This window comes from Oncorhynchus mykiss, chromosome 12 (assembly GCF_057628025.1).
Source record: "Oncorhynchus mykiss isolate SJ-2025 chromosome 12, ASM5762802v1, whole genome shotgun sequence".
In the NCBI taxonomy this organism is placed as follows: domain Eukaryota; kingdom Metazoa; phylum Chordata; class Actinopteri; order Salmoniformes; family Salmonidae; genus Oncorhynchus; species Oncorhynchus mykiss.
Window position 1 is genome coordinate 9,715,085 of NC_143033.1, and position 27,121 is coordinate 9,742,205.

The window sequence follows — 27,121 nt, forward strand, 5'->3', positions numbered from 1 at the left end:
ACTCAAACTCAATAAACCAACAAAGAAGAAACAAACCAACATACCAACTCAAACTCAACAAACCAACATACCAACTCAAACTCAACAAACCAACATACCAACTCAAACTCAACAAACCAACAAAGAAGAAACAAACCAACATACCAACTCAAACTCAATAAACCAACAAAGAAGAAACAAACAAACATACCAACTCAAACTCAACAAACCAACAAAGAAGAAACAAACCAACATACCAACTCAAACTCAACAAACCAACATACCAACTCAAACTCAACAAACCAACAAAGAAGAAACAAACCAACATACCAACTCAAACTCAATAAACCAACATACCAACTCAAACTCAATAAACCAACAAAGAAGAAACAAACCAACATAACAACTCAAACTCAATAAACCAAAAACAAAGAAGAAACAAACAGGAAATAAATACAAACCACAAGCTTAATCCAGGTTTGAGACAACATTTGCACACTATCGTTCTGCAAATTCAACTTGTTTTTATAAAAATCTCCTCAGAGTATCTGCTATATTTAAAAGACACTGGGTACCTGTACACAAAAAAATCCCATCATATCGCCCCTTTTTGGTACTAGTTGTTGATAAAGTGCCTGAGCAAAATGAAAGTTTGTTAAAGATAGAATTCACAATAACTTTCTGCTATTATATATCAAATGTTTGGCCATGCAATTCAAACAAATGTCCCAGAGTTCCAGTTGAATACCCTCACCATGCTTTATGCATGTGATGATAAATGTCCCCAACCACTCCTATCCAATTCCTATATTCCTACGGTAATGATCCACGACTCTTTAATGCTTTACGCTCATAGTTTCAAACTACCGGTCATTCTAATAACATTAGAATATTTGTTGATGTAATGTCATAATTGTAATGTTAACTTTAACATGCCATAAAGCATGTTTAGTAAATAATCTTAAGATTTATACTATTCTTTATATCTATTCTTTATATCTATTCTTTTAGAGAGGGGGAGTTGGACGACTCCTTTCAATTATGCGTGATTTATTTATTTTTTTAATCGAATTAGAATTTAATTTTTGAAACAGCTAATGTTTCTTTTAAAATAAACTCCTTCTAAGTTATTTTAAGTTATATGTCTCTCATTGGTTCAAACCAGGTGGGCCAAGTCTGGCTAAAATCCATCAAGAAAGTGAACATTTTAAAGCAGAAAGTAATTGAGGAGAGGGCTAGGGATTAAATGGGGGCAAAAATAATGTGTACATTATAAAAGTAGACCTCACATGGAGAAACAAACAATTCTGACATCCCTACTAAGCTCACTTCAAAATTAAGCATATCTATGCAGAAACCAAAAGTTGAGAAAAAAAACAAATATGGCTGATTTCTAAAATGTTGCATACGACATCAGTTAACTTTGAACTTCTGTCAAAATGTGAGACCTGACAAAAAGGCACTTGTAACGTAATAAATATAGCTTACCAAGCCACCTGCTGTATTCTGTCCTTTAATAAAGATAAAAGATTATAGACTTTTCATGGAAACAGAATGGCCGTCTTAGGACAAAGAGTACATACAGTACACACAATATGAAAAGGGTGGTTTCTCAATACGGATGCATTACCTATATGCATTACTAGTGCAATATTCTACAAGCATTAGATGCTATATGCTTTCTTCTCCTTATGAGTGTGTGGCCATGATGAAATGTGAATTTTATAGGCAACCTCTCCAGATAAATATCAGACAATATTTGTAGCATCAAAGCAGCCAATTGAGGAGAAACAGTTAAACCAGATTATATCAGAATATTTCCCAAATATTAATTATAGTACAAATATAGTACATTATGAGCATAATTATTTAAAAGGGAGAAGTTATTTAGGAAAAACAGCATAAAAAAGATGCCCTGGTTGCATTACATACATGTGCCCCTTTTTTCAGTCATTAAAATAATTATGTTTCTATCTGATTAATTGATTCTTTCTTTATGACTTTAGTTAAATTGCCACTAATAACGGCAAAGTTTGTCTATGTTTCTCTAACAAATGAAAGGAACATGGCTTGGCAGGAACCAGAGTGAGAGGTGAAGGAACTGGCCGTGTACAGTAGCTAGGGTTACAACATTTAGTAGATTCCACAAATTTCCAAGTTTTCCAGAAATCCAGGCTGGAGGATTCTCATATCTCCTGATTATTCCCTCCTGATTCCAGGAATATCCCATCCGAGATTTCTGCAAAGCTGGGGAATTTTGGGAAAGTTGCCAGACGCTAAGGGGAGTCATATAATGTCTACAAGCCGTGCCTGTCAAGCCGGATCAAGCCTGGTCAAACCTGGTCAAGCCTGGTCAAGCCTGGTTAACTTTGAGGCCTCTGGCTCCCTGCCCTCCCTCCCTGGTGTCACATGCCCAGCTCAGGGCCCCTGTTTGGGGGCCAGGCCAGTCTATGGCTGCTCTGGCTGGGCTGGTCCTTGGGACGGGGTCGGGGTGCTGCTCATACCCAGGTGTGCAGGTGAATGGAGACGGAGGCACATGCAGATGAATTATAGCTTCCATCCACTCGCCAGAAGGGATTCCAGTTGGGGGTCAACACCAAACCAAAGAAGGGATGGAACTGACACCCTCCTGGACAGACAGATCAGACACCCTCCAGGACAGACAGATCTGACACCCTCCAGGACAGACAGATCTGACACCCTCCTGGACAGACAGATCTGACACCCTCCTGGACAGACAGATCAGACACCCTCCAGGACAGACAAATCTGACACCCTCCTGGACAGACAGATCTGACACCCTCCTGGACAGACAGATCAGACACCCTCCAGGACAGACAGATCTGACACCCTCCTGGACAGACAGATCTGACACGCTCCTCCAGGACAGACAGATCTGACACCCTCCTGGACAGACAGATCTGACACCCTCCTGGACAGACAGATCTGACACCCTCCTGGACAGACAGATCTGACACCCTCCTGGACAGACAGATCTGACACCATCCTGGACAGACAGATCTGACACCCTCCTGGACAGACAGATCAGACACCCTCCAGGACAGACAGATCTGACACCCCCCTGGACAGACAGATCTGTAGTGCTGAGCGATTAACCAAAATATTTTGTTGTTGTTGGTTATTAAACAACGAATTGACCGACGTTGGTTCAATTACTGGAATTCCATTTCGTTTTTTTTGTGTGAGCCCAATCATTCACAAGATAAATCTGAAAAATCAAGTCAAGAATTATGTGGAATGCTGGGTTGAAGGGGTGTAGTTTTCATTAAGCAAATATGCAACCTTGTTCAGCGCAGAAACTTGGTAATTAACTACAATGACCATAATCCATTGTGCCAGTTTTCTCCGGCTCAGAGACAAATCAGAGAGGAAGATAGTGAACGAAGCGAGAGGTTTCATTCTCGCCAAAATCTGTCCAAATTAACGCAATGCTTTTCTATGGACTTATTTTGGACCTAAGCTTGTCGCCTGCCTTCCCGTCTTTGGGACAACAACTCCTATTGTTAGGGTGGAGACACGAGCATCTCGTCATTAAATACAGATCTCTGGACGGATACACTTTTACACCTGCTACGTTAGATACACACGGACCACATAGACTCCATGAGGGAGGAATGTACACAACACAACGACGGGAGAGAGGGACAGAGACAGTTCGCGAAAGTATACCTTATCTATTTTGAAGAACTAGAAAAAGTATGTTGTCAGACAGCTCTGCAGCATACCGAGGCAGGTTAGCTAAATAGGATGACTACAGACAGTATAGTATGGGGAGCACATCACGTTAGATGGTCTGGCTGGCTGCTACTGTCGGAGCAGAGATGAGATGATGACTTTAAGGAATGAAAAATAATAAAGTCATCAAATATAAAAAGTAAGTAATAAAAACACAACTGAAATAATTTACTAGTTTATAGTGATTTCTTTTGATTTCTACCCAACATGGACCTGACTGAGACAATGGAATATTTTCAATGTTTTGGCAATTGAATGTTCACTATTTTTGTCTTTGGAATTTCCATTAAAAAAATGTCTAAAATCAATGTAACGTCATTATTTCATAATGCATTTAATGCAAAAAATAAATAAATCGAAATCGAAAATCGTCATATTTTTTTAATAATCGAACCGAAACCGAACAGACCTGAAAAAGCACTAATCGCTCAGCAATTACAAATCTCACACCCTCCCGGACAGACAGATCTCACATCCTCCCAGACAGACAGATCTGACACTCTCCCAGACAGACAGATCTCATACCCTCCTGGACAGACAGATCTGACACCATCTCGGATTGACAGCGACATGCACTGCCTTCCATTTATTAATAACATAAAACTATCAACGTTACAAATGTAAACAATTATTGTAAAGATATGTTATCAATGTAAAACATTTTATAAAATTAAGTTAACTTGATGGAAAGAGAGAAGGAAAGAGCATACAGGCCATGCATCACCATGGCAGGCAGACAGACAGAAATACAGACAGACAGACCGACCATCAGACAAGGTGCTGTGAAGGAGGGCAAACACTATGAAGACAGTCACATACACATGGCACGGCACAGGCAGGCCATGACAGTGCACCAATCCCCACAGTAGAGTAGCAACACAAGGCATGGTCACGGTCTTACCGATGCGGTCCAGGCGGTCGATGGCTACGGTCTCGAAAGCGCGGCGCATCATAGGGTACTCTTCCAACACCTCGTTGAAGTGATCCACAGAGAGGGAGAAGAGACGGCAGTAGGTGTCAGCGCGAACGCTCGCCGTGCGTCTCCCCTTCGTCAGCAGACAGATCTCTGCAGAAAAAAATACAACAACAGAAAACGCACAATCAGACTCTAGCTTTGTGATGTCACTGAAATAATGCCATATTTCCTTTTTTGGTCATGACAGAAGGACACATTTCCACACACTTTCAAAAGCTCTCCAGTTTTATTTTGCAGGGAGACCATGGGTCGGGTATCCTGTATTTATCTCATTACTACTGGGTGTGAGTATACTCTTTCTAAGCACTTTCTGTTTCGGTCTCTATGCTGTCTAAGGCCTGATGGCCAAAATGCGTACATCCATTGTCAGTAATACATTATTTACGAGTGTTGCAGATCTTTGACAGACACACAGGGAGGGAGGGAAGCAATGGAGTGAAAAAATTACAGCCTTAACGAAGATCAGCTCTAATCCAATCTGAGGTGAAGAACCTCCAACATGGGACAAATGACCATATAAATGAAGAATGAAGTCCAAGGTACAGCTGGTTCTAATGCACACAGCCTTCACCACTGCATTGTCACTAGAGCAGTGGCGAGTCAATTCATCACGTTGTCACTTTGAGCTAATGATTCTGAAATGTCGGTGTATGTCCAGGCCCGGGCTGCTGCTGCTGCTACTGCTGCTGCTGTCTAGCACAGGCGTGTACAGTACAGAGAGTCAACTGTATAGACACAGTGATTCAAATCTAACACAGAGAACGGCCCCTGTGAACTTTGATTGTCTTTCGAAGATGATTTCTTTGTTGAGCCGACGTCCTGACATCTCAACGATCATATTGCCTTTTAAAGTCTATCACCGTGCACAGGTATAGATAACCTGTGTTGGATTGACTCCCAGCCTGTATGTATCAAGTGTAGTTTCTATACTTCAGCTTCATATTAAAGTGGTAGACGACCCTCTACTTGATGCCTTGTCCCTGGCCCTTATCTCAGACCTTCAGATGGTATGTATAATATGTTAGCCACTGGGAAATGATGTGCTAGTTCTGTAATTACTGGACTCTGCCCTTGGACATGTTACCTCTCAAATTAGACGCAACTCTTGGATCTAATTCAGTCAACGTAAAGATTTCCCCCTGCTGCAAGATTAACCCTGCTACAAACTACTGTGGGGTCAACCATCCTAATAGACCTATCAGAAAGACAGCTCCCTATCAGAAAGACAGCCCCCTATCAGAAAGACAGCCCCCTATCAGAAAGACAGCCCCCTATCAGAAAGACAGCCCCCTATCAGAAAGACAGCCCCCTATCAGAAAGACAGCCCCTGAGAAAGTAAACCCATCTTGTGCCCAGTGGCTAGCTGATGCTAGTTTATGAAAGCATTCATATTTATTGCTAGTGTGTAGACAAACATGTCCCAAATACAGCAATATCTTCTTCAAAACAATAAGTCATATAAGTCACAGTGAAAGTCACATGAATTCTTGGACGTTTGTTTGAGGACAATGCCCTTGACATTCACAGCCTAGATGTCTACTGTGAAAAGCGTTAGCTGCTATAGAGCTGCCTGCCATAGCCTGCAGGATGTGAAAACAGGACTCCCAAACTGTGAGTGTGAACAAGGTGTTAGTGCTGTTATAATAGAAAAAGCTCCTCATAAGTGCGATCTCTGTTGGCACAGAGAGAATCCATGTGGTGCTATGAACAGAGGCTTCAACACTGAGCATCCTATTCGCTATATAGTGCCCCTTAGGGCTCTGATCAAAAGTAGTGCACTATATAGGAAATAGGATGCCATTTGGGACACACACCCATACCCCCTCAGTCTCTATAATCGCTTCACACTAAAAATAATGAGCTAGCTTAAAGAAATACACTCAACAGAGAGAGAGAGCAAAGAGAGAGACAGCAGAGAGAGAGCAGAGAGAGAGCAAAGAGAGAGAGCAGAGAGAGAGCAAAGAGAGATAGAGCAGAGATAGAGCAAAGAGAGAGAGCAAAGAGAGAGAGACAGCAGAGAGAGAGCAGAGATAGAGCAGAGAGAGCAGAGTTAGAGCAAAGAGAGCGACAGCAGAGAGAGACAGCAGAGAGAGAGAGAGAGCAGAGAGAGACAGCAGAGAGAGAGAGCAGAGAGAGAGCAGAGTTAGAGCAAAGAGAGAGACAGCAGAGAGAGAGAGCAGAGAGAGCAGAGTTAGAGCAAAGAGAGAGACAGCAGAGAAGCAAAGAGAGAGAGAGAGCAGAGAGAGAGAGCAGAGAGAGAGCAGAGTTAGAGCAAAGAGAGAGACAATAGAAATAAAGCAAAGAGAGAGAGAGAGAGCAGAGAGTTGGAAATAAATTGCAGCAGAGAGCAGAGAGTTGGAAATACATTGCAGCAAAGAGAGAGAGCAGAGAGTTGGAAATACATTGCAGCAGAGAGCAGACAGTTGGAAATACATTGCAGCAGAGAGAGAGAGCAGAGAGTTGGAAATAAATTGCAGCAGAGAGCAGAGAGCAGAGAGTTGGAAATACATTGCAGCAAAGAGAGAGAGCAGAGAGTTGGAAATACATTGCAGCAGAGAGCAGAGAGTTGGAAATACATTGCAGCAGAGAGAGAGAGAGCAGAGAGTTGGAAATACATTGCAGCAGAGGGAGAGAGCAGAGAGTAGGAAATACATTGCAGCAGAGAGAGAGAGCAGAGAGTTGGAAATACATTGCAGCAAAGAGAGAGAGCAGAGAGTTGGAAATACATTGCAGCAGAGAGAGAGAGCAGAGAGTTGGAAATAAATTGCAGCAGAGAGCAGAGAGCAGAGAGTTGGAAATACATTGCAGCAGAGAGAGAGAGCAGAGAGTTGGAAATACATTGCAGCAGAGAGAGAGAGCAGAGAGTTGGAAATACATTGCAGCAGAGAGCAGACAGTTGGAAATACATTGCAGCAGAGAGAGAGAGCAGAGAGTTGGAAATACATTGCAGCAGAGAGAGAGAGCAGAGAGTTGGAAATACATTGCAGCAAAGAGAGAGAGCAGAGAGTTGGAAATACATTGCAGCAGAGAGCAGAGAGTTGGAAATACATTGCAGCAGAGAGAGAGAGAGCAGAGAGTTGGAAATACATTGCAGCAGAGGGAGAGAGCAGAGAGTAGGAAATACATTGCAGCAGAGAGAGAGAGCAGAGAGTTGGAAATACATTGCAGCAAAGAGAGAGAGCAGAGAGTTTGAAATACATTGCAGCAGAGAGAGAGAGCAGAGTTGGAAATACATTGCATTGAGTTAATTGCATTATTTGACAGGTGTTAACCCAGAGGAAAGGAGGAAGGTTAGTAGTTAGATGCCTGAGTTGGCGAGAAATTAAAAGGTGTTTCTGTCACTCTCACAAATTAGCGGACAATCAGTTAGCTTAGCTCTCCTGTCCTCCGGGTGCTTCCCAAATAGCACCCTACTACCTATACAGTACAATACTTTTGACAAGGGCCCATAGGGTTCAGGTCAAAACTATTGCACTAGGAATAGGGTGCCATTTGGGACTCAGATTCTCTCTCCTTCAGGGCGGACAGTGTGGGAACAGAGCCAGGGCACCCAGCACTGTAGAGTCGTTATCTGGACTACAAGCTGATCTGGGTTTACATACTATTAGAAATCATGTCAAATACGTTATCTAAGCTTGATTGAGCTTGACTGACACAATGGAACTAATAGAATAGTCACAAGGAGTGTAAACTACAAATCACGCCCATCTGGCACTCCTGTTAAGCTAGAGCAAACGCTCGACAGATCTGAAAGGTTTCAAATAGTATCTGAGCCCAGATCTGGTTGGGAACGGGGTATAGCCACCCAGCCTTGAGGCGTAGACATCTGGACAAACAGGCTTGGAAGTGTGAGACCTGGGAGAGTGTGATTAGCATGCTAACTATAGCTAGTTTTTCGATACAACAGAGTGATTAGCATGCTAACTCTAGCTAGTTTGTCGGTACAACAGTGTGATTAGCATGCTAACTCTAGCTAGTTTGTCGGTACGACAGAGTGATTAGCATGCTAACTCTAGCTAGTTTGTCAGTACGACAGAAAGTCAGACTCAGGAGTGATTAGCATAGCGTTCCTGGTTAGTATTCCATATTAGTGTTGGTTTACTTTTAGCATGCTAATACTATCCAGTAGCATTGGGCGTAGCTAGCCGGCTTGCATCGGTGTTATGGCCAGGTCCTCTGTCTGTCTTTGGCTAGATCTGGGGCTATGTTATGCTGCTGATAATGTGGTTCAGTGGAGGGGAAGTAGTGAGGTTTCTGACTGGACCAGCTGCTCTCAAGTCAGCTCACTACCTAATGCCATACTTATGCAACGACCAACAGAGAGGGGGGGGGGGGGGTGTATCACTACCCACCAGATGGGCAGCAGGCCGGAGCAGGTGGCTGGCATCAGCATAGCGTGGCAAAATGACGGGCTACATACACACACACTCACACACACCATTCATGCTGCCTCAAAATGAGTGGAGGCTCTGTTTCATTTCAATTTTATTTCTATTCCCGTTTGGGGCTTACAGTGCACACCACCATCACACACAGCATGATGCAAATAAACACAATTCACTGGTGACAGGAAATAACCCTAGGAAATGTCCCAAATAGCACCCTATTCCCTATATTAGTCTAGGTCAAAAGTAGTGCACTATATAGGGAATAGGGTTCTTTAGGGCACTGGTCAAAAGTAGTGCACTATATAGGGAATAGGGTTCCATAGGGCTCTGGTCAAAAGTAGTGCACTATATAGGGAATAGGGTTCTTTAGGGCTCTGGTCAAAAGTAGCGCACTATATAGGGAATAGGGTTCCATTGGGCTCTGGTCAAAAGTAGTGCACTATATTGGGAATAGGGTTCTTTTGGGCTCTGGTCAAAAGTAGTGCACTATATAGGGAATAGGGTTCTTTAGGGCTCTGGTCAAAAGTAGCGCACTATATAAGGAAGAGGGTACCATTTGGGATACATACATAGTGTGCAGCGCAGGAGCAGGACAATTATAATATACACAAAACAACCCCTAGAAGGAGCCTCTAACTGTCCCTTCGCTGTGACCCATTTGAATTACAGCCTTCATTTGCCCCCTGGTTCACCTTCCAAAGTCACTGGTCTCTAGGCTGCCACGAGTCTTGCTCATAAAAAGCACAGGCCCTCTCACTGCAACTACTTCTACTATTCGTCTCTGTCAACTGGCTGCCCTGCCAACTGCTATAAGATACTTGTTGTGTAGAATAGAATAAAATAGAATAGATACTTTATTGTCCATTTGGTTCGAATGGAAATGTGTCTTTCACCTTTTCCCCACAGGTGTGTATGAGCTACCTGAGAGGACCAGAGGACCAGAAAATCATAAAAGACTGTGAAATGGTCTCTATAAAATACTGTAGAGTACCTGTGAAATGGTCTCTATAAAATAGTGTAGAGTACCTATGAAATGGTCTCTATAAAATACTGTAGAGTACCTGTGAAATGGTCTCTATAAAATACTGTAGAGTACCTGTGAAATGGTCTCTATAAAATACTGTAGAGTACCTGTGAAATGGTCTCTATAAAATACTGTAGAGTATACCTGTGAAATGGTCTCTATAAAATACTGTAGAGTACCTGTGAAATGGTCTCTATAAAATACTGTAGAGTATACCTGTGAAATGGTCTCTATAAAATACTGTAGAGTACCTGTGAAATGGTCTCTATAAAATACTGTAGAGTATACCTGTGAAATTGTCTCTATAAAATACTGTAGAGTACCTGTGAAATGGTCTCTATAAAATACTGTAGAGTATACCTGTGAAATGGTCCCTATAAAATACTGTAGAGTACCTGTGAAATGGTCTCTATAAAATACTGTAGAGTACCTGTGAAATGGTCTCTATAAAATACTGTAGAGTACCTGTGAAATGGTCTCTATAAAATACTGTAGAGTGTACCTGTGAAATGGTCTCTATAAAATACTGTAGAGTACCTGTGAAATGGTCTCTATAAAATACTGTAGAGTGTACCTGTGAAATGGTCTCTATAAAATACTGTAGAGTATACCTGTGAAATGGTCTCTATAAAATACTGTACCTGTGAAATGGTCTCTATAAAATACTGTAGAGTATACCTGTGAAATGGTCTCTATAAAATACTGTAGAGTATACCTGTGAAATGGTCTCTATAAAATACTGTAGAGTATACCTGTGAAATGGTCTCTATAAAATACTGTAGAGTATACCTGTGAAATGGTCTCTATAAAATACTGTAGAGTATACCTGTGAAATGGTCTCTATAAAATACTGTAGAGTACCTGTGAAATGGTCTCTATAAAATACTGTAGAGTATACCTGTGAAATGGTCTCTATAAAATACTGTAGAGTATACCTGTGAAATGGTCTCTATAAAATACTGTAGAGTATACCTGTGAAATGGTCTCTATAAAATACTGTAGAGTATACCTGTGAAATGGTCTCTATAAAATACTGTAGAGTATACCTGTGAAATGGTCTCTATAAAATACTGTAGTGTACCTGTGAAATGGTCTCTATAAAATACTGTAGAGTATACCTGTGAAATGGTCTCTATAAAATACTGTAGAGTACCTGTGAAATGGTCTCTATAAAATACTGTAGAGTGTATCTGTGAAATGGTCTCTATAAAATACTGTAGAGTATACCTGTGAAATGGTCTCTATAAAATACTGTAGAGTACCTGTGAAATGGTCTCTATAAAATACTGTAGAGTATACCTGTGAAATGGTCTCTATAAAATACTGTAGAGTGTACCTGTGAAATGGTCTCTATAAAATACTGTAGAGTACCTGTGAAATGGTCTCTATAAAATACTGTAGAGTATACCTGTGAAATGGTCTCTATAAAATACTGTAGAGTACCTGTGAAATGGTCTCTATAAAATACTGTAGAGTGTACCTGTGAAATGGTCTCTATAAAATACTGTAGAGTGTACCTGTGAAATGGTCTCTATAAAATACTGTAGAGTGTACCTGTGAAATGGTCTCTATAAAATACTGTAGAGTACCTGTGAAATGGTATCTATAAAATACTGTAGAGTATACCTGTGAAATGGTCTCTATAAAATACTGTAGAGTACCTGTGAAATGGTCTCTATAAAATACTGTAGAGTATACCTGTGAAATGGTCTCTATAAAATACTGTAGAGTATACCTGTGAAATGGTCTCTATAAAATACTGTAGAGTACCTGTGAAATGGTCTCTATAAAATACTGTAGAGTACCTGTGAAATGGTCTCTATAAAATACTGTAGAGTATACCTGTGAAATGGTCTCTATAAAATACTGTAGAGTGTACCTGTGAAATGGTCTCTATAAAATACTGTAGAGTGTACCTGTGAAATGGTCTCTATAAAATACTGTAGAGTATACCTGTGAAATGGTCTCTATAAAATACTGTAGAGTGTACCTGTGAAATGGTCTCTATAAAATACTGTAGAGTACCTGTGAAATGGTCTCTATAAAATACTGTAGAGTGTACCTGTGAAATGGTCTCTATAAAATACTGTAGAGTACCTGTGAAATGGTCTCTATAAAATACTGTAGAGTGTACCTGTGAAATGGTCTCTATAAAATACTGTAGAGTACCTGTGAAATGGTCTCTATAAAATACTGTAGAGTGTACCTGTGAAATGGTCTCTATAAAATACTGTACCTGTGAAATGGTCTATAAAATACTGTAGAGTACCTGTGAAATGGTCTCTATAAAATACTGTAGAGTGTACCTGTGAAATGGTCTCTATAAAATACTGTAGAGTATACCTGTGAAATGGTCTCTATAAAATACTGTAGAGTATACCTGTGAAATGGTCTCTATAAAATACTGTAGAGTGTACCTGTGAAATGGTCTCTATAAAATACTGTAGAGTACCTGTGAAATGGTCTCTATAAAATACTGTAGAGTACCTGTGAAATGGTCTCTATAAAATACTGTAGAGTGTACCTGTGAAATGGTCTCTATAAAATACTGTAGAGTGTACCTGTGAAATGGTCTCTATAAAATACTGTAGAGTACCTGTGAAATGGTCTCTATAAAATACTGTAGAGTGTACCTGTGAAATGGTCTCTATAAAATACTGTAGAGTGTACCTGTGAAATGGTCTCTATAAAATACTGTAGAGTGTACCTGTGAAATGGTCTCTATAAAATACTGTAGAGTGTACCTGTGAAATGGTCTCTATAAAATACTGTAGAGTGTACCTGTGAAATGGTCTCTATAAAATACTGTAGAGTGTACCTGTGAAATGGTCTCTATAAAATACTGTAGAGTACCTGTGAAATGGTCTCTATAAAATACTGTAGAGTACCTGTGAAATGGTCTCTATAAAATACTGTAGAGTGTACCTGTGAAATGGTCTCTATAAAATACTGTAGAGTACCTGTGAAATGGTCTCTATAAAATACTGTAGAGTGTACCTGTGAAATGGTCTCTATAAAATACTGTAGAGTACCTGTGAAATGGTCTCTATAAAATACTGTAGAGTGTACCTGTGAAATGGTCTCTATAAAATACTGTAGAGTACCTGTGAAATGGTCTCTATAAAATACTGTAGAGTGTACCTGTGAAATGGTCTCTATAAAATACTGTACCTGTGAAATGGTCTATAAAATACTGTAGAGTACCTGTGAAATGGTCTCTATAAAATACTGTAGAGTGTACCTGTGAAATGGTCTCTATAAAATACTGTAGAGTGTACCTGTGAAATGGTCTCTATAAAATACTGTAGAGTATACCTGTGAAATGGTCTCTATAAAATACTGTAGAGTGTACCTGTGAAATGGTCTCTATAAAATACTGTAGAGTACCTGTGAAATGGTCTCTATAAAATACTGTAGAGTACCTGTGAAATGGTCTCTATAAAATACTGTAGAGTATACCTGTGAAATGGTCTCTATAAAATACTGTAGAGTATACCTGTGAAATGGTCTCTATAAAATACTGTAGAGTATACCTGTGAAATGGTCTCTATAAAATACTGTAGAGTGTACCTGTGAAATGGTCTCTATAAAATACTGTAGAGTGTACCTGTGAAATGGTCTCTATAAAATACTGTAGAGTGTACCTGTGAAATGGTCTCTATAAAATACTGTAGAGTACCTGTGAAATGGTCTCTATAAAATACTGTAGAGTGTACCTGTGAAATGGTCTCTATAAAATACTGTAGAGTGTACCTGTGAAATGGTCTCTATAAAATACTGTAGAGTGTACCTGTGAAATGGTCTCTATAAAATACTGTAGAGTGTACCTGTGAAATGGTCTCTATAAAATACTGTAGAGTATACCTGTGAAATGGTCTCTATAAAATACTGTAGAGTGTACCTGTGAAATGGTCTCTATAAAATACTGTAGAGTATACCTGTGAAATGGTCTCTATAAAATACTGTAGAGTGTACCTGTGAAATGGTCTCTATAAAATACTGTAGAGTACCTGTGAAATGGTCTCTATAAAATACTGTAGAGTGTACCTGTGAAATGGTCTCTATAAAATACTGTAGAGTGTACCTGTGAAATGGTCTCTATAAAATACTGTAGAGTATACCTGTGAAATGGTCTCTATAAAATACTGTAGAGTATACCTGTGAAATGGTCTCTATAAAATACTGTAGAGTGTACCTGTGAAATGGTCTCTATAAAATACTGTAGAGTGTACCTGTGAAATGGTCTCTATAAAATACTGTAGAGTATACCTGTGAAATGGTCTCTATAAAATACTGTAGAGTATATCTGCATAATCGTCTATAAAATATGGGGGCGTTCAAAGTAGGCAATCCGAGTTGAATGACACATTAGTGAAAATTAGGCAGTCACAACAAAACGATATAACGTCGGACAGCTTCTTTAAATCATTCATTTGGAACTTCTTTTTATAAGATGTCTTTAATAAATCTTAACAGAGTTACCTGAACAAGTTTGTGCAGTCACAATTATATACCCCCTGCAGCTTGATCTGACAGAGATACACAGTGTGTAGTTAATCACCATTGACCAACTGCTGTTAAATTTAATTACAGCGGGAGTCAGTCATTATACCCTCCTATAGGACCCCATCTTACGTTTCTAGTCACTCCCCTTGGTCCACTGTGTCCTGATCAGATGCAGTCCTGTCCACTAGAGTTGGAGTTAACCCTACTGTCTACAGTGTTGCTTTGACATAAAGGCTAAACAAAATCTGGGAAGTCATACTAGTGGATGAATCATTTGATTACAATACAGTACATTTTCTTATCTAACATGCATCAAAAGCAAGGTATGATACAGTTTTTTGATTGCTTGGCTGTAGTTACCTGTTTTTTAATTCAATTAATCGTTTGGGCTAAAGGACCAACGGTCTTAAATGATTGGACGTGAGGTTGTTCAGACAGCTGGGGAGTTTGAATGAAAAAATACTCCACTGATTTGCTATTCGATTCATTGCTTTCCCCCCCCTAGACAGGCCATATCTATCTGGAGGATTGCATGAGGCATGCAAACCACACAGCCGGAAGATATTCTTAGAATCCTAAATCGTCTTTCCGTGGGAGGGGGTGAACTTGGATTAAATGAAAAATGTAACATCACATCCCTTTTCTAAGAATAGTTCAAACCTGCTTCTCTCTCTCTTTCATGACATAAATGAGACGCCTGAGAAAATGTGGCAGTGTAAACACTTGCCTTTAAATAAAAAAATTCAACGGCAAAATATTTGATAGTTTTGTATAACGTGCTAGGGAGATGGGGGGGGGGGGGGGGGATTTCTTCCTCAATTATGCAAAAGGGACATTCTCAGTTGGCTGCTGCTGCAGAGCCTGAACGCAGAGCAGATAGCCATGCGACCTTTGTTTGTCCTCTGGGTGCTCTGAGCCCTGATCCTGAGCTTGGCTTGTCTCCCCTTCAACCCCCTCTACCCCACCTTCCACCACCCCATCCAGATGAATTTTATATCATTGGAGAAGCTAACTCCCATACCCCCCCAAAAAACATTAATCTACATCGGCAGTGATGGGACTTGACAAACATTGAAAGCAGAGGAACTGAAACTGGAGAGATACTGCTGACTGAGTGTTGCATTCATTTCACTGTATACCCAGTGCTTAATATGTGTAAAAACAGGATACATCTAAATGGATGGGAGTGGGTCTGAGTATGCATTTAAAGGGGTTTGTCAGGGTTGGTTTAAGAAATGCTCTCTTTTCATGTTTAAGCTTGGTACCTGTTTTCACACGTTTGATCCCTATGGCTAACCTTACACTTTGGCTCTGTTGGACAAATATCCATTTCCAATAGAGAAAAGGTACTACAGGTAACACACACACACACACACACACACACACACACACACACACACACACACACACACACACACACACACACACACACACACACACACACACAAAGTCTTTATTTCCCCTACGTACCTCCAAAGTAAGAGCCATCCGTCAGCTTCATCTCTTTGTTAAGCTTGGTGATGACACTGGCCACACCATGTTGAATGAAATACATCTTCTTGCCCACGGTGCCCTCCCTGATGATGTAATCGTTGGGCTGGAACACCTCGAACTTCAGCTTGCTCAACATGCCCGTCACGAAGTTGGGGTCCGCGTTGGCGAACAGCGGCATGGTAGCCACCAGCTTCCGACAGTTGAAGTTCACAATTTCCTGGGTAAAAAAAAGATAGAAAAAGATAGTTTTAGATGCATTGTTCATAATAAATATTGTGAAAACTATAACAAAGGCGTTTGACAAAAGTGTCCCTTTCTCTGATGGATATGAACGGTATCTGTCAAATAGGGCAAATGATTTTCCTTTCTTGACCCCCTGCTAGTCCTTCTTGATTACATATAGCTGCTGTCAGGCTCGAACGTCAGGACAAATAAGAGTGGTGATAACGGAAAGCCTTGGCGAGTTCTCCAATTACTTTTTGTTATTGGTTATGTCAAATGCAATTTGTTATAATACTCTAATGGGACACGTCCAAGTTCAACATGCAATCTCAATATTCATCATGTCTTGGAATGGATGTAATATCTACAAAAACACTTTTCATCACTCTTTGGGGTAACTTTTGGTGCTATTGTCTTTGATGATGATGATCATGACCTTAGTCTCTTCAGAAACAACAGGAGATTGTTTGTCATTCAGGGTTTGTTTGAGAATGGCTCTTCCAATGTTTCAGTTTGGTGCTTGTCTAAAGTATAAGGAAAATGGTACTCTAGAAAATGTGCAGAAACTTGTCTCTGATGATGATCTTGCCCTCAGCAGAGGGCAATGATCTCTCTGGTTATCTCAGACAACAGCAGGAGATTGTTTCCTATATGGGGGTCTGTTAGTGTTTACTGAGCAGTGCCTGCCTGCCTCCCCTCCTCTGTCTCTGTTGCCATGCAGACAGACTGACAGACAGAGCTTGGCCTTCACTGTTCCACTAACTGCTTACTCACTTCCTGTGAGAGATGATGACTCTCCAATGGGAGCATCTGAGCCAAGGATACATCAGCCAATCTCCTGTTCGGCTGAGTTTTGTGCTGTTAGCTCAGTACTGAGTCAACAGCAGCAGTGGGTTCTGACCTCAATCATGCACAACGATTAATGAATTAGATGCTCAGTATTCAGCCCGGCTTGGCCAGGATGGAGCCCCACTAGGGAAACAATCTTTAGACTTTATCTATTTAAAGCAGCAAACCTGTCCCATGGCAGCGGTGCCTGGCAGTATAAATAGCTGCCTGGCTGCAATGAAACAACGTCCGACCAGCTGCAGAAACCTGTTCCATGGCAGCGGTGCCTGGCAGTATAAATAGCTGCCTAGCTGCAATGAAACGACGTCCGACCAGCTGCAGCAAACCTGTCCCATGGCAGCGGTGCCTGGCAGTATAAATAGCTGCCTAGCTGCAATGAAACGACGTCCGACCAGCTGCAGCAAACCTGTCCCATGGCAGCGGTGCCTGGCAGTATAAATAGCTGCCTAGCTGCAATGAAACGACGTCCGACCAGCAGCAGCAAACCTGTCCCATGGCAGCGGTACCTGGCAGTATAAATAGCTGCCTAGCTGCAATGAAACGACGTCCGACCAGCTGCAGAAATTGTCAAGATGAAACTTTAACTGTTTTCTCACCATAGGATGAACATCATCATCATCACCCCCCACACTCTTCCCTGATACACTGCCTTCAGAAAGGATTCATACCCCATGACTTTTTCCCACAGCTGGCTTACTTCTGAAGCTTAGCAGGGTTGGTCCTGGTCAGTCCCTGGATGGGAGACCAAATGCTGCTGGAAGTGGTGTTGGAGGGCCAGAGGAGGCACCCTTTCCTCTGGTCTAAAAAATATCCCAAATGCCCCAGGGCAGTGATTGGGGACATTGGGTGCCATCTTTCGGATGGGACATTAAATGGGTGTCCTGACTCTCTGTGGTCACTAAAGATCCCATGGCACTAATCGTAAGAGTAGGGGTGTTAACCCCAGTGTCCTGGCTAAATTCCCAATCTGGTCCTCATACCATCATGGTCACCTAATCATCCCCAGTTTACAATTTACTCATTCATCCCCCCTCCTCTCCCCTGTAACTATTCCCCAGGTCGTTGCTGTAAATGAGAATGTGTTCTCAGTCAGCTTACCTAGTAACATAAGGGTTAAATAAAATACAATTCCAAATTTTGTTGTGTTACAGCCTGAAATCAAAATGGCTGAAATTGTTTTTTTCTTTACCCATCTACACACCATACCCCATAATGACAAAGTGAAAACATGTTTTTAGATATGTTAGCACATTTTGCCTGTGCTTAGCTCCATTCCATTTGTTTTTTTTATCCTGAAACACTCCCCAGACCTTTACGATTACAAGCATACCCATAACATGATGCAGCCACCAGTATGCTTGAAAATATGTATTGAATTTGCCCCAAACATAACATTTTGTATTCAGGACAAAAAGTTCATTGCTTTTTGAAATTCACCGCTCGACTGAGGGACCTTGCAGATATTTTGTATGTGTGGGGTACAGAGATGAGGTAGTCATTCAAAAATCATGTTAAACACTATTATTGCACACAGAGTGAGTCCATGCAACTTATTATGTGACTTGTTAAGCAAACGTTTAGTCCTGAACTTAATTAGGCTTGCCATAGCAAAGAGGTTGAATAGTTGTTGACTCGAGACATTTCAGCTTTTCATTTATAATTAATTTGTAAAAATTCAGAAAAACATAATTCTACTGACATTATGGGGTATTGTGTGTAGGCCAGTGACACAAAATCTAAATTGTATCCATTTTAAATGAAGGTTGTAACACAACAAAATGTGGAAAAGTTCAAGGGGTGTGAATACTTTCTGAAGGCTCTGTATGTCTGGTTGTCTCTGTGGTGCTGTGTGCTTCCTGCTGTGATATACTGAGCTGAGATGAACCTATCTGAGCTGAGATGAGATTAACACAGCTGAGTTGAGATGAATTTAACTGACCTGGGTTTAGCTGAGATGAACCTATCTGAGCTGAGCTGAGATTAACATAGCTGAGTTGAGATTAACCTATCTGAGCTGAGCTGAGATTAACACAGCTGAGTTGAGATGAATTTAACTGACCTGGGTTTAGCTGAGATGAACCTATCTGAGCTGAGCTGAGATTAACATAGCTGAGTTGAGATTAACCTATCTGAGCTGAGCTGAGATTAACATAGCTGAGTTGAGATGAACCTATCTGAGCTGAGATTAATTTAACTGACCTGGGTTTAGCTGAGATGAACCTATCTGAGCTGAGCTGAGCTGAGATTAACATAGCTAAACTAAATTTACCTGAGCTGAGATTAATCTATCTGAGCTGAGATGAATTTAACTGAGCTGAATTTAGCTGAGTTGAGCTGAACATAGCTGAGCTGAGATTAAACTAGCTGAGCTGAATTTAGCTGAGCTAAAATGAGCCTGGCTGAGCTGAGATGAGATGAACCCAGCTGAGCTGAGCTGTGATTAACCGAGCTGAGCTGAATTTACCTAAACTGAGATTAACCTAGCTGAGCTGAGATTAACCTATCTGAGCTGAGATTAATTTAACTGAGCTGAATTTAGCTGAGCTGAGATGAGCCTAGCTGAGCTGAGATGAACCCAGCTGAGCTGAGCTGGGATGAACCTAGCTGAGCTGATATGTGATTAACCAAGCTGAGCTGAATTTACCTGAGCTGACATGAGCTGAGCTGAGATGAACCCAGCTGAGCTGATCTTAACCTAGCTGAGCTGAGATTAACCTATCTGAGCTGAGCTGTACTATGCTCTGCTCTCCTGGGATGGGATGAAATATGCATTCCTGTCCAGTTCAGTGCTCTGTGGATCTGTCTTGTTCTCAGTATTGTGGGCAAGACTGGGTTATCTGGGCTTCGCTTTACTGTGCTGTACAGACCTATGCTTGTGCTCTACTATGTAAATGCTGCCATGTGCTCTATTTTGTTAATGCTGCCATGTGCTCTACTGTGTTAATGCTGCCATGTGCTCTACTGTGTTAATGCTGTCATGTGCTCTAATGTTCTGTGTAGATATATGGTTTCCTGTGCTGTGATCTACAATACTGTGTAGATCTACCCTTTTCTGTGCTGGGCCAGGCAATACTGTGCTCCAATATGTCTCATTCTGGTTGGTGACTTAATGGGGTTACATGAGAGACATAGGCAATTACATCCCTCCTCTTCTCTTCTCCCTCTGTCCCCTCTCCTCCCTCCTCTATCCCTCATTTCCACCTCTCTCCTCCTCTCCAATCCCCCATCTCTGCATCATTAGGCTACATGAGAGCCCTTATCTGCTCATACAGAGAGGGCAGCCAACTATGAAGCAGGTAGAGGGTTGACACAAAGAACAAAGAGAGCCTTATAAATTGGTCACTGAATTTAAGAAACTTAAACGTATCTTGCCTTCTTTTTTTTTACTGTGACTGTCTGGCTGTATCTGATGTCACATCATGTTCCAAGTAGGCCTATATTGTACACTTGTAACCTCATGTGTCTGTCTATTGGTTGGCTTGACGTCTTAACGGCCTCTCTATTGTCAAAGCTCTGGGAACACCTCATGTGTTGGCTTGACGTCTTAATGGGTCTAAACACTAATCAGATGAAATTGTCATCTCACTTCCTGATCTCTCTTGTTTCACACCTGTGTATTGCGTGCTTGAGCAACTGACTGTCTTCACGCCAATTAAATTAATTTATCTGTTTAGCTTGTGTTCCACCAGCTGTAGTGAATCAATTTGTGCAGTGTGTCTATTACATTTGTAATAAAGCACACTAGACATGTTTTACAGACACCCTTTTCAATAATCATCCATTGTTGATAAATTCACCCAGTCAATAGACTAGTATGATATATAAAGTATAAACACTGGTATATCATAAAGGTAAAAGAAAATTAATTAGTGATAAAACAACTCAGCGCTCCATGTTTAAGCAATTAGAGATGCTTAGAGATGATATATTAAGAAAGGTTGCCTTCCTCTGTTGCAGAATTAATTACTTGTTACTTTTATTTGTTATTCATATTTTTTTTTTTTTTTTTTTGTTGACCCAAACAGCATTGTTGGTTAGGGGCTCGTCAGTAAGCATTTCACTGTCAGGTCTACACCTGAAATATTTGGAGCATGTGACTAATACGATTTGATTTGCATGAAACCCTGTGACAAACGGCCATTTATACAAAGCCCTAGTGTCCCAAATGGCACCCTATTCCCTTTAGAGTGCACTACTTTTGACCGGGGTCCCATATGGCTCTGGTCAAAAGCAGTGCACTATTTAGGTAATAGGGTGCCCATTTGGGACACTGAAGAGTAAAATAGAATAGACAACACCAGGCGTCATCCTCCTTACCTCTTTGAGCGGGTCGTTGAGCTCACTCAGGATATTGTCCTCGTCAAAGATCTTGCCCTGATAACGATGCTCATAGTAATCATGGATCTTCTGCCGCATGTCTGCGGGGAGCTTGTGGAACGACATGTACTGCTCCACTTGTTTATACTGTAAAGATGGAGAGAAGAGATCATGTCAACAAACCAAATGAACAGAAAATAGAAAATATCAGACAAAACAAAGGCTGTCACGTTGACTTCAAAAACATAGCGCCCGAAAGCAGTTGGAGGTAAAAATAACATTCAAAGGAAGGTTTTAGCAAACATTACAGGCAATATGGTATGTTGTAATAGGAACCAAGGACATTCACAACATACTGAACATTCACAACATACTGAACATTCACAACATACTGAACATTCACAACATACTGAACATTCACAACATACTGAACATTCACAACATACTGAACATTCACAACATACTGAACATTCACAACATAATGAACATTCACAACATACTGAACATTCACAACATACTGAACATTCACAACATAATGAACATTCACAACATACTGAACATTCACAACATACTGAACATTCACAACATAATGAACATTCACAACATTCACAACATACTGAACATTCACAACATACTGAACATTCACAACATACTGAACATTCACAACATAATGAACATTCACAACATTCACAACATACTGAACATTCACAACATACTGAACATTCACAACATTCACAACATACTGAACATTCACAACATACTGAACATTCACAACATTCACAACATAGAGAAGAGAGAAGAGATCATGTCAACAAACCAAATGAACAGAAAATAGAAAATATCAGACAAAACAAAGGCTGTCACGTTGACTTCAAAAACATAGCGCCCGAAAGCAGTTGGAGGTAAAAATAACATTCAAAGGAAGGTTTTAGCAAACATTACAGGCAATATGGTATGTTGTAATATGAACCAAGGACATTCACAACATACTGAACATTCATAACATAATGAACATTCACAACATACTGAACATTCACAACATACTGAACATTCACAACATACTGAACATTCACAACATACTGAACATTCACAACATAATGAACATTCACAACATTCACAACATACTGAACATTCATAACATAATGAACATTCACAACATACTGAACATTCATAACATAATGAACATTCATAACATAATGAACATTCACAACATACTGAACATTCACAACATACTGAACATTCACAACATACTGAACATTCACAACATACTGAACATTCACAACATAATGAACATTCACAACATTCACAACATACTGAACATTCACAACATAATGAACATTCACAACATACTGAACATTCACAACATACTGAACATTCACAACATAATGAACATTCACAACATTCACAACATACTGAACATTCACAACATAATGAACATTCACAACATTCACAACATACTGAACATTCACAACATACTGAACATTCACAACATAATGAACATTCACAACATACTGAACATTCACAACATACTGAACATTCACAACATACTGAACATTCACAACATACTGAACATTCACAACATTCACAACATACTGAACATTCACAACATAATGAACATTCACAACATACTGAACATTCACAACATACTGAACATTCACAACATACTGAACATTCACAACATACTGAACATTCACAACATAATGAACATTCACAACATTCACAACATACTGAACATTCACAACATAATGAACATTCACAACATTCACAACATACTGAACATTCACAACATACTGAACATTCACAACATACTGAACATTCACAACATACTGAACATTCACAACATAATGAACATTCACAACATACTGAACATTCACAACATACTGAACATTCACAACATAATGAACATTCACAACATACTGAACATTCATAACATACTGAACATTCACAACATACTGAACATTCACAACATACTGAACATTCACAACAACAACATACTGAACATTCACAACAACAACATACTGAACATTCACAACAACAACACACACATTCACAACATACACAGCATTCACAACAACAACACACACATTTACAACATACACAACATACTGAACATTCACAACATTCACAACATACACATCATTCACAACAACAACATACACAGCATTCACAACAACAACCTACTGAACATTCACAACAACAACACACACATACACAACATACACAACATTCACAACAACAACACACACATACACAACATACACAACATTCACAACATTCACAACAACAACACACACAGACACAACATACACAACATTCACAACGACAACACACACAGACACAGTGGGGTGATAGTATGGATTGAGTATGGAAGTAGCAGGTGGTCGAAGGAGGAACGAGTTCAGCCTGAGGCCCTTCAGAGCGAGGCTGCTGCCGTTCTGATCAGCTCACACAGTGAAGATAATCGCTCTCATCTCTCTCAATATAGGTTACCCATGACCTCACGTAAACCAGAGAGAATGAATACACCCATATCAGTGACTGAATAGGTCTCAGGGAGACCACATTATCATCTGAAATCATGCCATTTCAATATGAAACATTAAACAGAGGAGAACATAAAGCAATCAAAATGCATGTACTCAAGACATTCCATGCATAATTCAGTAGCGCCGCGTTTCTTGACTGTGGTTGTCTCGAGGAGTGGTTGTCATAAGGCAGAGGTCTTCTGGGGCCTCTGTCACTACACTGGTCTGGAGTCATTCTTTCTACAGGGTCCTGTGCCCTAATGGAGTCCTTAATCTGTCACAGCATCTGATCTGGAGTCAATCTCTGCAGTAAGAGATGAGTCACAGAGCAGATTAATATTTTTTATTTTTTTATTTTTTATTGTGTTGTCTGTTTTGTGTTCCTTTATTCTTCCTGCTTGGTTTTCTTTTCTCGACTTCATTTTAGTGTGTTGCTGTTTTAAATATACTTTAAAAATAACAATTTATTTAATTTGAGATGTTCACTGTCTCAACATCTGATCTGGAGTCAGTCTCTCTCATCAGGATGCTGTCTGTGGTCTACCGTGGAGTCCTTAATATGTCTCAACATCTGATCTGGAGTCAGTCTCTCTCATCACCGTTGGCTGTGATGCGCCCAGGGGAGGGATACTGACTGTGCATCAGAATGAGGAAATTAGGTGGAAAAAAAACAGCTGAGTCACTCTTCACACCAACCCCCATGTAACCCTCCCTGCTGTCCCGTCGAGAAGGCCAGTGCTGCATCCCCACCCTATTCCCTATATAGTTCACTACTTTTAACAAGGGCTCATAGGGAGACTCTGGTCAATAGTAGTACACTATGTAGGGAATAGGGTGGCATTTGAGATTTTACCTAGAATAGGTAGGAGAAACCTGCTCTCCTGCAGATAAACTGCAATGCTACACTTTAGCTTTCATCATATATGCATGAACTGACACAGACCAGATAGGACTCTTTCCATTTTCCAATTCTCTCCAATAGTCCGATGTCATGGAAAGCGTAGCTTGAGAAAGTAAATAGCCTAATCAAAGCATTAGGTGATATAATTACACACGGCTGTAAAAGTCAAGGTACCACAGGCTTGTAGGTATTGACTCCCGGCCAAATTAACATCACACACGGACACAACAGACCTCTATTAGGCCAATGATGTATGCAAATAGAGATTGGGGCATTGTCTACAGGGAGTTATAGAGAGTGCAGACTCTCACAGAGAGAGAGAGAGAGAGAGAGAGAGAGGGGTCCTTCAGCAGCTCATCTATTTAAATCAGGAGATAGCTGCTCTGACACACACACACACACACACACACACACACACACACACACACACACACACACACACACACACACACACACACACACACACACACAACCTCAGGTAAGGGTGTCAGCATGAGGCGTGAACAGAAACTAACGGTAGCCTCAGGAAGCAGCATACACAGTAACATCACGACGCAGATTTTGTGCACAAAAAAAAAAAATGTAACTATGTTGAAAGGAGAAAAGCCACGTCCCATCACACGGTGGTTTCGCATTGATTCTCCACAGCCGCGGCGAGATGATGAGGGATCAGGTTTTGTTTTGAGGTGAATGGATTTATTCTAGGTACACAGTCAAGTCTGAGAGGATCTGACGTGTTTACATTTAGAACAGGACTCTCTGTGACTGCGTGTGAGATATGTTGAGGTGTGGTTCGGTCACGTCTGGTTAGAGAAGTTATGTATTCCATCTGACTCATGTCATAAGCATTTATGAATAATCTATCTTGCTTATAAATGTGTTCATGACATCGTTATGTTGGTAGCCTTCAAAAATAATGTGTTACTGTTTATGAGGCCTCTACGCATGTTTACTGTGAATAATTTCAAATCTGCAATGCATCATCATGACGAGTCACATTCCCAACATAGGAATGAATATGCTTTGTGCTCGCTGCTGAAAGAAAGACAGTATGTACTCTTGCCTTGCTCATTACATTCAAGGTACAGAATGTCTTTGAGGACAGAGGAGGAAGCTTAATCCATCCCAGGTTCTCGGGAACATTAATACATTCTCAGAACGTTTGGAACATTAATACATTCTCAGAACGTTTGGAACATTAATACATTCTCAGAACGTTTGGAACATTAATACATTCTCAGAACGTTTGGAACATTAATACATTCTCAGAACGTTTGGAACATTAATACATTCTCAGAATGTTTGGAACATTAATACATTCTCAGAACGTTTGGAACATTAATATATTCTCAGAACGTTTGGAACATTAATACATTCTCAGAACGTTTGGAACATTAATACATTCTCAGAACGTTTGGAACATTAATACATTCTCAGAACGTTTGGAACATTAATACATTCTCAGAACGTTTGGAACATTAATACATTCTCAGAACGTTTGGAACATTAATACATTCTCAGAACGTTTGGAACATTAATACATTCTCAGAACGTTTGGAACATTAATACATTCTCAGAACGTTTGGAACATTAATACATTCTCAGAACGTTTGGAACATTAATACATTCTCAGAACGTTTGGAACATTAATACATTCTCAGAACGTTTGGAACATTAATACATTCTCAGAACGTTTGGAACATTAATATATTCTCAGAACGTTTGGAACATTAATACATTCTCAGAACGTTTGGAACATTAATACATTCTCAGAACGTTTGGAACATTAATACATTCTCAGAACGTTTGGAACATTAATATATTCTCAGAACGTTTGGAACATTAATACATTCTCAGAACGTTTGGAACATTAATACATTCTCAGAACGTTTGGAACATTAATATATTCTCAGAACGTTTGGAACATTAATACATTCTCAGAACGTTTGGAACATTAATACATTCTCAGAACGTTTGGAACATTAATACATTCTCAGAACGTTTGGAACATTAATACATTCTCAGAACGTTTGGAACATTAATACATTCTCAGAACGTTTGGAACATTAATACATTCTCAGAACGTTTGGAACATTAATACATTCTCAGAACGTTTGGAACATTAATACATTCTCAGAACGTTTGGAACATTAATACATTCTCAGAACGTTTGGAACATGAATA

The 27,121-nt window shown here is 40.2% G+C and overlaps 1 protein-coding gene across 2 annotated transcripts in view; it reads right to left on the reverse strand.

The window, feature by feature from the left end:
* The window catches only part of hcn1 (hyperpolarization activated cyclic nucleotide gated potassium channel 1), a 161,799-nt gene that overhangs the window by 12,334 nt on the left and 122,344 nt on the right, over window positions 1-27,121 (reverse strand). For both annotated transcript variants that reach the window (NM_001124318.1, XM_090191325.1), the window contains 3 exon segments: window positions 4,637-4,801; window positions 16,100-16,340; window positions 21,512-21,658. In NM_001124318.1, coding sequence (NP_001117790.1) covers window positions 4,637-4,801; window positions 16,100-16,340; window positions 21,512-21,658 — 553 coding nt within the window.